General features: G+C 31.2%; 1 protein-coding gene across 2 annotated transcripts in view; it reads right to left on the reverse strand.

Moving 5' to 3' along the window:
* Positions 1 to 191: 191 nt before the first annotated feature.
* LOC143239155 (core histone macro-H2A.1-like) overlaps positions 192 to 16,070 on the reverse strand; it is a 30,110-nt gene continuing 14,231 nt past the window's right edge. Inside the window, exons 5-9 of one of the 2 annotated variants that reach the window (XM_076480006.1) lie at positions 14,031 to 14,121; positions 12,187 to 12,276; positions 9,238 to 9,412; positions 7,349 to 7,524; positions 192 to 4,672 (exon numbers count right to left, since the gene is read on the reverse strand). In XM_076480006.1, the coding sequence (XP_076336121.1) occupies positions 7,362 to 7,524; positions 9,238 to 9,412; positions 12,187 to 12,276; positions 14,031 to 14,121 (519 nt within the window). In that variant the 3' untranslated portion in view covers positions 192 to 4,672; positions 7,349 to 7,361. Of the gene's footprint in view, positions 4,676 to 7,348; positions 7,525 to 9,237; positions 9,413 to 12,186; positions 12,277 to 14,030; positions 14,122 to 16,070 lie in introns of both variants that reach the window. The other variant, XM_076480005.1, reaches the window with a different exon arrangement.

Below are 16,070 nucleotides of genomic sequence, written 5' to 3' on the forward strand. Positions count from 1 at the left end.
CTCTTGCACCACTGAAGACTCCAGAGAGGAAGGTCAGTGTTTGTTGCAGGAAAACTGTTTTTGTGCCAAAATATCTTAGTTTCTAAACTAATAAATTCTTCTTGTTGGAAATGACCATTTATGAGTATGTTTCTTTAAAAACTTTTCATGAAAAATATTGTATATCCTTAAAAAGACAAGGCAAGCAATGGTGCAAGAAAGTGAAGATGTTTTATTGTGGTGGTAAATGACAAGAATGAATACCACAGAGGAACAGTCATACCAGAAGACCCTACAACACTGGACATAGATGAACTTTCATCCACTGTAGAATAACAATGAAATTTATATTTCTATAAAACATAAGATAAACAAAAAGAAAAAGTTTGCAAGCAAAGCACTTCTACAGCTAAGACGAACTCACCTCACAAAGCAAGCTAGATGTACAAAGAAACAAATTAAATGGCAGTAGATGTTTCTGTAGTGACCACCAGTCTTAATACTTATAATATTACTAAAACAATCTGAGTTTACTTCACATAATATACTTTACCCTCAACCTTTGACTACTAATGTACTTATAATACACACAGACACATAAACTTTGTGTCATGACTAGTATGCAGCTAAGAACACTGGGGAAGTCTTAGTTTGATATTTTTAACAACAGACTTCATTGTACATTCAGTAGAGGCCTGACACACTTTTTTTTTTTTTTTATAAGGCTAAAAATATTTCAACTTTCTCTAATGAAACCACTGAAGAAATAGATCAATTCATTTATTGGTTTCACTCAGTGACTAAAATAATTTAAAATGACAAAACACTTAAATTTTTATCTTCTTAATGAACATTTCCAACAATATCTCTTACACGTGAATGAAAAACAAAAATTATCTAAGCAGTACAGTTATACAAGTTCCATAAACTAAAGTTCTTAGATCATCTTTCATTAACAATAAGAGAAGCTCTTGAAATTATTATAGTTTTCTAAATTTACATATCAAAAACATCCCCTTAACTTTAAACAATTTTTTACAGTTGTATAACTGAAATGAGTGATAGTTTCACATCATTAAAACTTGTCTCCAGAGCCAATAATGCAATTTGAACTTGATATCCTCTTGGAAAACCAGAGTACTTGTGAAGTAAAAAATACAGACACAAAGTCAATCTTGTATACACAGTAAAAGTTAAAAATCCTTCAAGTATCCTTAACCATTGAAAAGTGATATCAATTACATACCAAGCTGTAATAACATTTATACAACTCTACTGTTACTGACCATACAATAAATGTCAACATGAATTATAATAAGACCTGTTTCGTGTCATTACACAACTTTATACAAGTTGTAGCACACTCATAAACAAAATTAGAGAGTAAACCAATCTACAAACTAACATTCAGCTTGTTGGAGATAACAGTATAGCAGTATTATTTCCAATCTTCCACACAGCATTAGTTAACACCTGCAATGTTTATAGCATATCAGTATCCCTATCTCAACCTGCGACCACTTGAAATGATACCATCAGTGTTCTTCCGTAACTGCTGAAACACACTGTTAAACCTAAAGACATTTCCCCATCTCTAAATTGTACTACAAACTTAAAACAAAAATGTGTGTATATGAAAATTACTAATGCAAAGCACTTTATACAAAAAAATCTGCAATGAACCAATTTCCATGCTTGAAGTACTATCACAAATCACCGCACGTTCACTTCTCACAGAACAAATAAATTACTTGTAGTAAACTATGATATTTCTGGTGTAGGTGTAATGTTCAAATAAAGTAAAATTAACCTTATATCTTGTACAAACCAAAATACTCTACCACAATGGCTCCAAATGTCAGTCTAAAAATATTATGTATAGATCTTTTTAAACAGCTATAAAAAGTGCTGCTAGTTATAAACATGATTTTTCAAACTTTGTTAATTAAAACATGAACTACAATAGCAGCAAAATAACCCCATTTATCATGACAGTGACTGAGACTATCACAAGAAATAAAGTATTTTCTTCTTCTGTAAAAACATAAAACTACAGTGAAGTTTAATAAAAACTTGGTGTTGCATTCACATGTAAAAAACAGTAAAAAATCCAACAACAAAAAACCTCACTCAGTATTATATCATTCAAACCACGAGACAGTAATGAAGAAATCACATAAGCATGCAATATAAAGTTATGGTAAAATAAAAACATCCAATTTCTTAGAAAACAAGTTTCAAGTGGTCAAGGTAATCCTTTTACAAAAAGAAATATCATTTTTCCAAATGTTCGAAGACTTTTTTTAATGGAACAAACAATAATTAAATAAGACTTGCTTCTTGCTCAACTACTGGTTCAAGCCTAACACTTCCAATTTTAAAAGATAAAAACTGGTCTCTGAGACACAACAGTTTGTTAATATAAGAAGAGATCAGGTCAGCCCCTTCCCCACTTCTTCACAGTATTTTGTAGCAGAGAAGCCTTGTTTAGAGATAACTGGAAGCAAGGATACATTTTGGTAACTTCCACCTTACCACGTGTGAAAATGTCTTTGGTTTTAAACTTCAATAAAAACAGTAAATATAGAAGAAAACCTTTCTAATACAGTGCACAATCCATATAATTTACATACAAAGCTTCAAAATAGTTCTTAATTACCTCAGGTATGAATCAATTTAAAGATATTATGGTGCATTTCTAAATCATCTGTGTGTGTCAAAATTGAACAGTCACATTAGCAGCCTTTGCATGTGTGAACATAATTAAACCTAAACATTCAGAATTGAAAAATACTGTTCAAATCAATAGGCTTATGTGATACTATACATTATACATGTTATAGTCTGTGTTTAGCAAAGCAAACTGTGGAATATTGTGACTAGATTTTTTATAACTGTTTGTTAAAGTCACTATATTACTCTGAAGTTTTGTATTAAACAGGTTTCACATATAAATACACACATATTTATGTTTATTGAACCTAAATGACATTCTCTCTCAATTATTGTTGTTAAAATACAGCATAAATGATTGTTAATAGTGATTTTTAGTACAATGTTAATGAGTGTCAATTACTTTCAGTCTAAGTACTTGATGAAGTGTTGTAATCCTAAATCAAAGAACTATTACAACCATCTTTACACTTTAATACTTGTTCACAGAAAAAGTCCTTAATATATACCCACATGTACACAACATTTACTGTATCGTAAATAATAGAAACATATTTTACATTTTCAGAACAAAAACGAAACATTGTCAAAATATGTTTACTGTTATCAAGTTAGTTCTCTTAATCTTTCTTAAAATAACGTTTTTATGTCTGTATATGTTTTTTGTGCAAAATTTGTTGATGCAAACCTTTACAGATATCACTAATAATGAGCTCCGTTATCTATGTGAAAGAAGTAAACCTATTTCATTCTGACTGACCACAAGCTTGCATTCTATGCTGATGTGTGCAAACTGGATATATTATGTGGAAGTGTAAAACAAGTAATGATACTGGTTTAGATGGGGAAAATATAATTAGAAAATGAAAATTACTTGCATTAAAAACACACAATAAATTAAAAGTTGACTTGATTTAGACACATTTCATTATCTTGAGCAATATTAGTCTCAAATACTGTTAATAAAAACATAACATTTAAAATCAACTGCTTTCACTTCTTATGCTGTACGACAAAACAACTCCCTTTCAATGAAAACAACTTCAGACAGAACAACTGCCAAATAATCAGTGCAACAATGTTAATACTTTAGAATCTACAAGTAACCACAAACCAAAGTAAATCTGAACTTACAGTCATATAAAGAACAAGTGTCAAACTGTTGTTAATTTTATAACCAAGATTATAGACAAAGCTAATAATAATTTTGATCTAGTAACAGAAAAATAACCAAATGATGCTATTTTTAAAACTTAGGGAGAATAAATATAAAACTAATGGTACTTTATAAAAAGAGATATCAAATAATTACACTATATATAAACTGATGGAGTAAATATAGCAAGGTAATGTTACTTTCTGACTTGAGGAAAATTTGATATGCTAACTTTATTATTCTAATGTCATAGAAATACCAAGACACATACAGACTAGGTGCATGTACCTCTTGAATCTACCAGCACCACCACCAGGACTGGATTAATGTTGATCACATATAGATGAGAAAGTGTTAATAAAGTATCAGTCAACATGAATCTCACATGGAATCCTAAATTATGAACCTTCTCTACAACACTTTGGAACACTAAACAATATTTCACAAAGAAATGCTGCAAACAATAAAGCAGGAAAAAGAACATATCTGAAAAGTAAAACAATAGAAGTTTGAAATACCAAATCATTAACTCACAGTTTTCATAAACTCTTCCCACTAGAGTCACTTATTCAATGGGTAAGTAAATGCATATCTGATGAGATTAGCATAAACCATCTGATCTAAGTAAAATAGCAATGTCACAATAACAATCACATACATCATGAGTTAATGCCAATGACATGAACAATTATGGGTAAAATGTGGAAGGTAACAGGTGCTATTTTATCTTTAATGAAGAACGGAAAGATGGATAAAACTGTACAAACGTTTTGATATAAAATATTCGAAATGTAATGAACGTCATCAGTGAAGAAGATTTCATGCTAGTATCTTGGGTCCCAGGCTTCAATGTACAACTGTCTGCTTCTGGAAAAAAACAAAAATAATGTTACACTTTTGTTGTTTACAAGCATAAAGAAATAACCAAGAACTATCAGAAACAGAAAACTTGTTAATATGCTATATGCTGCTTGTTTGTTTCAGATATTTGTGCAGAAATTACACAAGGGCTATTTGCATGAGTTGTCCCTAATTTTGAATGGACCAGCCACAGAGAAGACAGCTAACGACACACTTGTGGTCAAGTTTTACTGATTTTCAAAGTACAACATGTAATGAAAGAGTTAACCAAGAAGCAGAACAGACAAGACTTTTAACAATAATTACAAATGTTTCATTAACAGCAAAAGTTGCAAACAGTCTAACTATTCTATTAATTATATGGGTTTCTCAAAACAGGTAAAAGGATTACCACTCCATACAACTTGAGACCAACTATCAAGGCCATAGTGCTTACACCAACAAAAATAGTTCCTGAAACTCAAGTGAAATGTTGGCTTCATATCCCACACCATCCAACATTCATGGAAAGTATGCCAGAAAAAGTTTTAAATGCCATGGAGAAGTAAACATTAAAGCTGATAAAACCGTCATGTTGTGTAAACTTTTTATACCATCATGTAGTGAAGGTCAATCTTAAGTATATTAATTATCATGTTTTAAAGCTGATAAAACTGTCAGTTTTGTAAACTGGTTATACCATCATCTAGTGAAGGCCAATCTTCAGTATATTAATTATCATGTTTTAAAGCTGGTAAAACTGTCATGTTTTATAAACTGGTTATACCATCATCTAGTGAAGGTCAATCTTAAGTGCATTAACTACCATGTATTAAAGCTGGTAAAACTGTCATGTTGTGTAAACTGGTTATACCATCATTTAGTGAAGGTCAATCTTCAGTAATATTAATTATCATGTTTTAAAGCTGGTAAACTGTCATGTTTTGTAAACTAGTTATACCATTATCTTTTGAAGGTCAATCTTAAGTATATTAATTACTATGTTGTGTAAACTTCCTGAGGATAAATCGAGATTTTCAACCACGTGCTTGTAACGTCTGCTCAGGTGTGAGGAATTAATAACACTTTAAGTGCATGCATTTCACGGCTTTAAGAGAAAACTGACAAGTGAATAGTCTATATCCAAGTGTGATTAAAGAACAAAAGTCAGTAAGTTACATATACAGTATACACTGTTCTACAAATGTTAACATCTGTTATTTCAATTTAAACCACACGGTATTTTTTTGCTTACAACACTGATTAAAACTGTTTTAGTAATTCAATATGTAACGTACATAGCACTGTACAGTACACTGGCTCTAGTTAGTCTCAACTTTGTTACTTTACATAAATAACTACTTTCCCTTTTATTTCTTGTTGAGTATTAGTTCAGAGATTAAAAATGAAAATCTCCTAATTGAACAGTATAGCTAAGAAGGACAAAACACACTGTTGTTCAAATTTAAAGAACATATCTACAGTTTTATTGTAGTCAAGTCAGTCGTTAAGCTAATTATTTATATCTTGTGCTTACTTGGAGGATCCAAAACTATCAGTTGGTGCTTGGTGATTTCCGATGTAGTTTCAGTTATTTCAGATCATAACTACATCACAAAGAACTTAATAAACAAGCTGCATGCACAATGTTAAAGTTAATAAACACTATAAAATACATAACTGTTATCACTGAAAATGACATTATTAACATGGTTGTCAAGTGAAATGTGTTAGAAACATCAGTATTATATTGACATCCTTTGACAATTCATGCACTGAATAATTCCTCACATATTCAGGGTTGAGAAAGTGGCTGCAATTGTCTAATACCTTTTTCAAGGATTCATTACAGGCTATGAGAGAAAGTACTTAAACCAATGGACAGAAATGAAATCTCGTACATATAAATTTCTAAATAAAAATATTTTGATGATGGCATTCTAACTTTCTAGAACAATGTTACATTTTTCAAGGACTTTCCAAGCTTGGAAACTAAATTTATAAACTCCAGTAGTTTCCAGGTTTTTCTGCTTATTGGTTTTTCACATTTTCAGCAGCAAGTGCTTTCCCTTAGTAGTTCTTAACCCTAAATTATTCTTACTCAGTAATTATAAGAACTTATGAGTGAAAGTTGGCTATTTTGTAAGTACACAATTTAACACTGATAATTTACTCTTTCCCCTGTGTATTTATAACCAGTAAGTTTCCTTCTAAAAACACTGGAAGAGATTATTCATGATGCAATATTTATCACTCAAAATCTAATTTGCTTCTCTGCAGTGTAATTGTGTATTTTGGTGAAATTTTATCTCTGAACATGAAACACGAAAAAAAGAAAATAAAGTTGTTGTGCATTAGATTCGATGACCTCTGCTGGTCAACAAATATTTCACTTATGAAGACTGAATGAAGAGGTTTAATGCATTGTGTTCAAACATAAAAAAGTACCTTTAAATGAAACTCACTCAAAAGAGTTACAAAACACTGACAAGGAAGAATTACTCCAATGAGTGAGAAGTAATTTACAAAACTACATATTTGAAAATTTCTCATATTGCAATAGAGTATTCTATAAATGTGTGTATATTCTTCTAAACTATATGTTAGTATAAAAACTATGTTTCTTTTCTTACCTCACTTCATAACTGGCCATTATAAAGATATGATAAACTATGAATTTCAACATTAAGTATAAAGTACCTTTTTAAAATAATTAGGAATCCAGCTTTGCCAGTTCACTGGTGTAGATTCCAATACTTTCCATGTCACAAAGGACGAAAAATATCTGCTTCAGGGAACTTGCCATGACATTGACAAAGTAGTTGGAAATTGCCTTCAAAATTATCTGAGCTGCTTGTTGTTTTGTAAGCCCAGAACTGAAAAAAAACAACAAACAAAAACACACCTTAATATATCATATCATACAACAAAACAATAGATCAGAAAACTTCTCTTAAAGCAACAGCATTTACACTACAATTACAGAAAGCGGAGTCAAATGACATAAATAGTTGTATCACCTGAAACTTCACAAAATAAATATTCAGTGTATCCAAAGAGTTGTGTCACCAGGAACTTCACAAAACAACTTATGTTTTTTATTGTGTACAAACAGTTGTGTCACTATAAACTTCAAAAAACAATGTGCATTTTATTGTATCCAAATAGTTGTGTCACAAGGAACTTCAAAAAACAATGTGCATTTTATTGTATCCAAATAGTTGTGTCACAAGGAACTTCACAAAATAACTTATGTTTTAAATTATATACAAACAGTTGTGTCACTTGGAACTACACAAAACAACTTGTACTTTATTGCATCCAAACAGCTGTGTTACCAAGAACTTCATAAAACAAATTATGTTTTTTACTGTATCCAAATATTTGTGCAACCAAGAACTCACAAAACAACTTGTACTTTATTGCATCCAAACAGTTGTGTCACTTGGAACTTCACATAACAACTTATATTTTTAGCTGTACACAAACAGTTGAGTCACCAAAAACTTTACAAACCAACTTGTTTTTTATTGTATACAAACAGTTGCATCACCAGGAACTTTACAAAACAACTTGTGTTTTTTATTGTATACAAACAGTTGTATCACCAGAAACTTCACAAAACAACTTGTGTTTTTTATTGTATACAAACAGTTGTGTCACCAGAAACTTCACAAAACAACTTGTGTTTTTTATTGTATGCAAACAGTTGTGTCACCAGGAACTTCACAAAACAACTTGTTTTTAATGTGTATCCAAACATTTGGTTAACCAAGAACTTCATAAAACAAAAAACACTTTTTGAGATTTTCTAGTTCAGTTATTAACATTAAACATGTACTAAACATATTATATGATTTAAGATTAAATCTGAGAATAGTTCATTATAACCTCAGCACATATACTGTAAAATTAATTCTTCCCTCACCACAAAAATGACACCCAGTCTTCAGTTATTCCACTGTATTTCTAAACATTGACTACATTACAAAATAGTTTGGACAAATCATTCTGATTACATTATGTTATATTTTAGCAGATTCATTTTAAAATATGTATTTTCATGCTTGCAAAATATTTGAGTCAATTTTTAATAATGATATCAGACACTTACCACTTTCAGTCAGTTAAAAACAATTGTGAAATATTACACACCTAAGTTGAAGTTCTGACAATGTAGTAAGAACAACTGGCTGAAATATAGCTTTTAAAACTTTAATTTAAACTTTTCAAACCAATAACTATGCTGAAAAAAATGATTAGATAATGCTGCCAGTCAACAGTAACCACTACCAATTTTTACACTACTCTAATCGAATAGAGATTTCTCAGTCTTATAATGCTGTCATGACCCTAAATTATGAAGCACACTAAGACATAACTGTTTCCAAATACATGATGATGCATAATGAATACTTTTATTTCTTCCTTTTCTATCCACAATCTTTAATACATTGTAAGACTTACATCCTTGAAACTCTCAAGCAAAGAGACTGCAACAGACTTATCTGGAATTTACTAGTGAAGAGAGTTACCTGAAACTCCTGACTGAAAAAATGTACTTGGATCTCCTGACTGAAAAAACTTACTTGGAACTCCCAACTGAAGGGACTGCAAGGGATTTAATATTTTTTTCATCCGCCAGAGCTAAGCAGTTTTTGATGGACTTTTCTAATAGTTCACTGGAGTTTTGGCCACCATAAAGAGGCATGTTGCAGTGAATTACATGTTTGGCACTAAAATTATGTCCTGGACCAATCACAGCTATAAGAAATATGAAATACTTCATGTCTTAGTTCATAGTCTATACAACTTAACTAAAAACAAAATATTATGAAAAATAACAACTAAAATAATTATATACCTCATACAAGGTGTGCATACTGTTTAATCAAACAGGTTAATTCTGTAGTAAAATGTGGGAAACTGTTTGTGGCTTCAGATGTGACTTCCTACCATACTCTGTTTAAGACTTAGTCCTATTGATTTGATGTGAGTTGGTTAAATAAACAGTAAGAATATTTATAATAAAATAGTGATATATTTATTTCAAATTAATATTCTAAATATACTGTATGCTACAGTACAAACAGTTTCCTAATACTTAACCATTGCTGATCATAAATATTTATATACTAAAAGAAAATTACAATTATAAAATAAAGTAAACCAATGTTTCTCAACCAGTGAGATTAATGTATAGGTCGTCTACTGCTGAGAAAAATGTTTTTTTCTTTACATTCTAAAGACTGGTCATTAAAATCTGAAAATTAATGGGCTTTTCAAAGGTAATATTCCCTTTCACTTCCTGAAGTTACCATTTCCACTTCCTGAAAATTACTATTTCTATGGTAATATATCCTTCCACTATCTGAAAGTTACCATTTCCACAGTAATATATCATTCCACTTCCTAAAAGTTACCATTTCCACAGTAATATATCATTCCACTTCCTAAAAGTTACCATTTTCACAGTAATATTCCCTTTCACTTTTTGAAAGTTACCATTTTCATGGTAATATTACCTTTCACTTTTTAAAAGTTACCATTTCCATGGTAATATTACCTTTCACTTTTTAAAAGTCACCATTTCCATGGTAATATTACCTTTCACTTTTTAAAAGTTACCATTTCTATGGTAATATTACCTTTCACTTTTTAAAAGTTACCATTTCCACAGTAATATTCCCATTAACTTTTTGAATGTTACCATTTCCATGGTAATATTCCCTTTCACTTTTGGAAAGATACCATTTCCATGGTAATATTCCATTTCACTTTTTGAAAGTTACCATTTGCATGGTAATATTACCTTTCACTTTTAAAAAGTTACCATTTCCACGGTAATATTACCTTTCACTTTTTAAAAGTTAGCATTTCCACGGTAATATTCCCATTAACTTTTTGAAAGTTACCATTTCCACGGTAATATTCCCATTAACTTTTTGAAAGTTACCATTTCCATGGTAATATTCCCTTTCACTTTTTGAAAGTTACCATTTCCATGGTAATATTCCATTTCACTTTTTGAAAGTTACCATTTTCATGGTAATATTACCTTTCACTTTTTGAAAGTTACCATTTTCATGGTAATATTACCTTTCACTTTTTGAAAGTTACCATTTCCATGGTAATATTTTCATTAACTTTCTGAAAGTTACCACTTCCATGGTAATATTCCCTGTTGCTTTCTGAACAGTCATCTGTTGTTTTTTCAGTTCTCTTTAGTCCACTATAACGTATGAATCTGCTAAGTTGTTCATCTCCATTTTAAAATAATTTTCAGTTATGACAAAATCATACATTAGAAAGGATGTGGTTATTTAAGTGAAGTTTTTGTTCTCAAGATTTCAGTACACAACAGTAAAAAATGTTCTCCACTGGTCTACAGCTAAAGATAACTTTGATCTCTAGGAAGAGGGGTGTGTTAGCTAGCCAAGATACAGAATAATATAAGCCTTGGTAAAAATTTATTTATTAGACCAAATGTTGCTTTCACCATTACTGCCCAAAAATGTGTAATTTACTCCAAACTTTATTCAGTAATAATATACCAGCCATCCCTATATTTGTGTGAAGTTACTGAAGGGCTGTTTGTACCAGCCATTTCTACATCTGTGTGAAGTTACTGAAGAGCTGTTTGTTCCAGCCATCTCTACATCAGTGAGGAGTTATTGAAGGGCTGTTTGTACCAGCCATCCCTGTATTTATGTGAAGTTATTGAAGGACTTTTTGTGCCAGTCATCCCTATATTTGTGTGAAGTTACTAAAGGACTATTTGTATCAGTCATCTCTATATTTTTGTGATGTTACTCAAGAGCTGTTTTTGTACCACCCATCTCTATATTTGTGTGGAGTTACTCAAAGGCTGTTTGTACCAGCCATCAATTACTGTGAACTGAAAGACTAGAAAAAAAAGGCATTCAGTCAACAGCACCTATCACTAAATCTTGGACTTATATACTTGGCTTTGAACATCATCCTTATGATGTACCCACAACTTGAGGGTGTGGAGTATAATAAATAATTTTTTGGCAGCAATAGGATATGAGCAATGGACCTGCAGAACCACATTTGCTTGGATCATACTAGTAGAATGTTCTGTAATGTTCAGTTAATACATTACTTATTTGAAATTAATATAAGTAAATATCAAAAATAATATTTCTTGTTCATAGTAACATGTTTACCATTCTCTTTAGTGAGACTCACTTAGTAATATTTTAAACTTGTAAGTTATAAAGTACGTAGACACCTTGAACATACATAGAAATGCAAATACTTAAATATAAGGTTGCCTAATGAAAATATGTTATATACTTCAAAGGGCAGATAGACAAGTCTAACAATTAAAAGTGTATAATATCACATACCTATATTACAGATACATCTTATATCAATACATCTTCAACCACAAAAGGAATTAATTCTACAATTTATGTATTACACATACTTTAAGTACTGCAAAAGGTCAGAAAACACGATGACACACAGAATCAATTTCTTTAAAACTCCAACCCTAGAAGCAAAGTTCTCACCTCCTGCTGTATCAAGAGGGCCATTTGATGCCAACAAATCTTTTACTTCTTGCTGGAATTCTTTACCACCAATCTTCTCCAATGTTTGTCCTGAAAGTTAAATGTACTTAAAATATGAGTTTTGTTATGCAACACAACAATAAATTTCAGCAATTTTTAACAAACTTATTCAAACATTTGCAAGCTCAACTGCTAGCTTGCTTACACTAATCACACAAACCTAATAATGTCACTCACTACTTTTCTTGCATGTGATGGTGCTCACCCCAGTTTTTCCTAGTAACTCCACCATGACTACAAACAGATTAAATCTCAGATCCAGTCTTCCACATTACATCAATCATCTTACTTATCTTTTATCTTTCACTTCATCTACCCTTCCATATTCAAACTCCACATTTTCTCACAACTTAACCCTCGCCAACGTTACACATGCTAGCTTCTCTTGACCTACTCACAGCTATCGTCCAAGTACTTCCAGTTCTACCAACATCATTTATTCTTCTCATGAATCTCATCTTTCTTCTTCCTCATGCATAACCCTTTCACTTCCCCATCTTTAAAACTGACCCCAAGAAAAAAAAAAAAAAAAGGTTACAAGACTATATTTTTGTCCTTAATTTATTTTGGAATCTTTTTGTCTTCCTAACAGCATGAATTAGATTTATTGAGAATATTACAGTTATGGATGTTTCTACTTTACAAAAATGATTTGATCATTTGGGCAAGTAACGGTAATTGGTTTTAAATTATAATAAATTCAAGGTAATTGATATGGGTATAATTTTGAATGGGGATAAAATATCTTAATACTGTACTAGTTGATCAGTCTTTAAAGCCATCCAAGCACCATGCTGCTGCTAGTGTAAGGACAAATAGAATTTCAGTTGAATCTTCAGTAATACTGAATACAAGTCCAAATAGGTTACATGTAACTGTAAAGGTCACTCGTTAGACTGAACTTAGAGCATTGTGTTCAGTCTTTGACTCCTTACCTTAGAAAGGACACTGAATTGATTTGTTGGGAAGGATTCAGAGAAAGGCCACTAGGATAGTTTGTTTGTTTGTTATTTTATGCACAAAGCTACATGATGGGCTATCAGTACCCTGCCCATCACATGTATCAAAACTTGATTTTTAGTGTAATAAGTCCATGGACATACTACTGAACCACTGGGTGTATATGGATTGGATGAAAATGTCATATCTTCATTACCCAGCACTTTCTTGAGACATTACTAAGTGAAATTGGTTTGATTTATACCTTACATTCTATGTTTGTACACTAACAAATCACAAAAATATTTATAACACTGTGGGGAAGGGGGGTGTACTTAACAATAAAGCATTCACCTCCAACAGCTATATACAGCAGACTGGAAAGGTAACACATATTCTGATGTAATACAATAGGTAATTAAGACCTACTTTAACATGTGCACTTCATTAATAATCAGTCTGTTTAGGTGACTGGCTTAAACAATCCAACTTCATGCAGAACATAACTAATATTATTTCAAGTTAACTTTCTCATTTTAATTGTTTATTAATAATTTTAAGAGATTAAAAAAGATGACATATTTTGTTCACCAGATAAGTCTGAACACAGTTTAAATCCATCTACAGACAAGGCACGAGAATCACAATGGTTGACATGAAACATGAACTAATCTGATTCTGATAACAAAACATTATTAATAATTTCAATTAAAGGGATTATTTCATGCACAGCTTCATTTGACATAAATTCCCAGTACTAAACTTTATAGGGCTCACTTTCCATGAGTTTTGAGAGTTTTTATGAGAACGCAGTTTAATAAGAATAACGTTGAAGAACTATTTACCTACTTCACCACCAAGATAGAAAGATGCATTAGTTGGATGAATGATAGCATCAGCTGAGACATCCACAATACCACCTTGAATAACTGTCAGCTAAAGAACAGAATTAATGGATAAAGTTTAAGGAAACGTTTATAAATATTTATAATACTGAACAATCAGCAGCTAGAAATATCAGAGAAAGTACAGAAATAATTTCATCTTAAATATGGATAAGGGGTCAGGATATCAAACATTAAGTTCTTATTTGCATATTAAACTACTAGTCATGTGACTACAGCTTTTTTATATTTATGTAATTATATAACATAGGTTTTTCACACTGCTGAGAATGGTGTGAATGACATCAAAACACAAAGTGTCTTTTTTACGACTGTGATCTGTTTTTCAAAAAAGAAATTAATTCTACAGTACTACCAAAAAAAAAAAGAATATTTTGTCTTTCTTTCCATTTTATGGCTCTAATTTTTCCATGACATTATAGAATGTGAACATCAACATAGTAGTAACACTTCCCTGATCCCTGTTGACAAACTGAATGAGCCAAGACAAGAATACTTATCATTTGTTAGCCTTCCCATATATTTGTACCAAGGACATGTTATAAGGGTTCTGCTTGAATAAATATATTAATCAAATTTAGGGTTTGAAATAACTGTCATGGTACCTCTTAAAGTGTCTTAACTATATGAAAAGAAGTTAACATGGGTCTAGCATATGATAGTCGTAATTGCTAGAAGAAATCAATTTAATAGCACTACACAAATAAACCTTGATAAAAACAGTGTTTAACACTATATATTAAGTTTTGTTGTTACACCATGGCCCATAAAATGTAGAGAATTGTCAGTAAAACAGAGAGTTCACATAAAACCTTCAACTGATGCTGGTTGGACTATCCAACAAACTGTTACAGACTTGAAATGGTCCCCAAACACTGTAAAGTACACCCTAGATAGTGAGACCAGAAACAGATAAATATTAAAATAGGAAAGGAAGAGGCAGAACACCTGAACTCAATGATACTGATGTTAAGTATCTTAGTTTATACAGCTTTCAGGACAGAAGGAAGACTGTTACTGATCTCAAGCATGAGATAAACAACCATGTACCAGATGATAGAACAGTGTGAAAAGATTCAATGAGAATGGAATATTTGATCATGTAGTAGTTAACCATATAACTGTCAAGAGACTGAAATTTACTAAAAAGTACAAAAACTGAACAGTTGATGATTGGAAAAAGGTTTTATGGATGGATGAGTAAGACTTTGAAATATTTAGTTTAAAGCATGAGTTGTACATCTGATGGAAGAAAGGTGAAAAATACTTACCTCAATGCATGACACTTATCATGAAGCATGAGGCAGGCAATGTGATAGTTTGAGTGTGTTTAGAATAATGGATGCTCACAAGTACTATAGGTTACTGATCTATCATGATATAATACCCAATGATTTGTGTACTGTTCATAAACAACTCTACTACCAAGGAGACAGACTTCAAACACTCATCCAACCTATGCTGAAATTACTTGGTTAAGAAAGAAGCTGTTGGAGTCATTACAATTATGTGATGACCACCCCACAGGCCCACAATCTCAACCCAACAGATCTTGGATTTGATAGCTCAAAAACTTGAGAAATAAAATTTATAGGAGTGTATTAGACATTTTGAGTAAAATTCCAAAGGACACTTTGATTAAATATGTTGTAAGAATGCCTGAAAGATTGTCTGCAGTTATTAAAACAAAAGGAGAAAACACAAAACATTAACCGTTTGCTGAACTCAAGCCTGTCCACTGAGTCTGTTTTACTAAACATGAAGATAAATATACTTCTGACATTTCACCTGTGATTTAACTTCTACTGCAGCCTGAAATCTAATTTTATATTATGTAACATTGTCATTGAGTACTGTAATATATGACTAATTAAAAAAGTGATAACGTTTTAGAATTAAGGCTCTTTCACAGTTGTACCGAACCTATTCCATAAACAATGTTGACTGACTTATTTTTAAAATTTCATTTGCAAATTTTAA

The sequence above is a fragment of the Tachypleus tridentatus genome, chromosome 13 (assembly GCF_004210375.1).
Source record: "Tachypleus tridentatus isolate NWPU-2018 chromosome 13, ASM421037v1, whole genome shotgun sequence".
Lineage (NCBI taxonomy): Eukaryota > Metazoa > Arthropoda > Merostomata > Xiphosura > Limulidae > Tachypleus > Tachypleus tridentatus.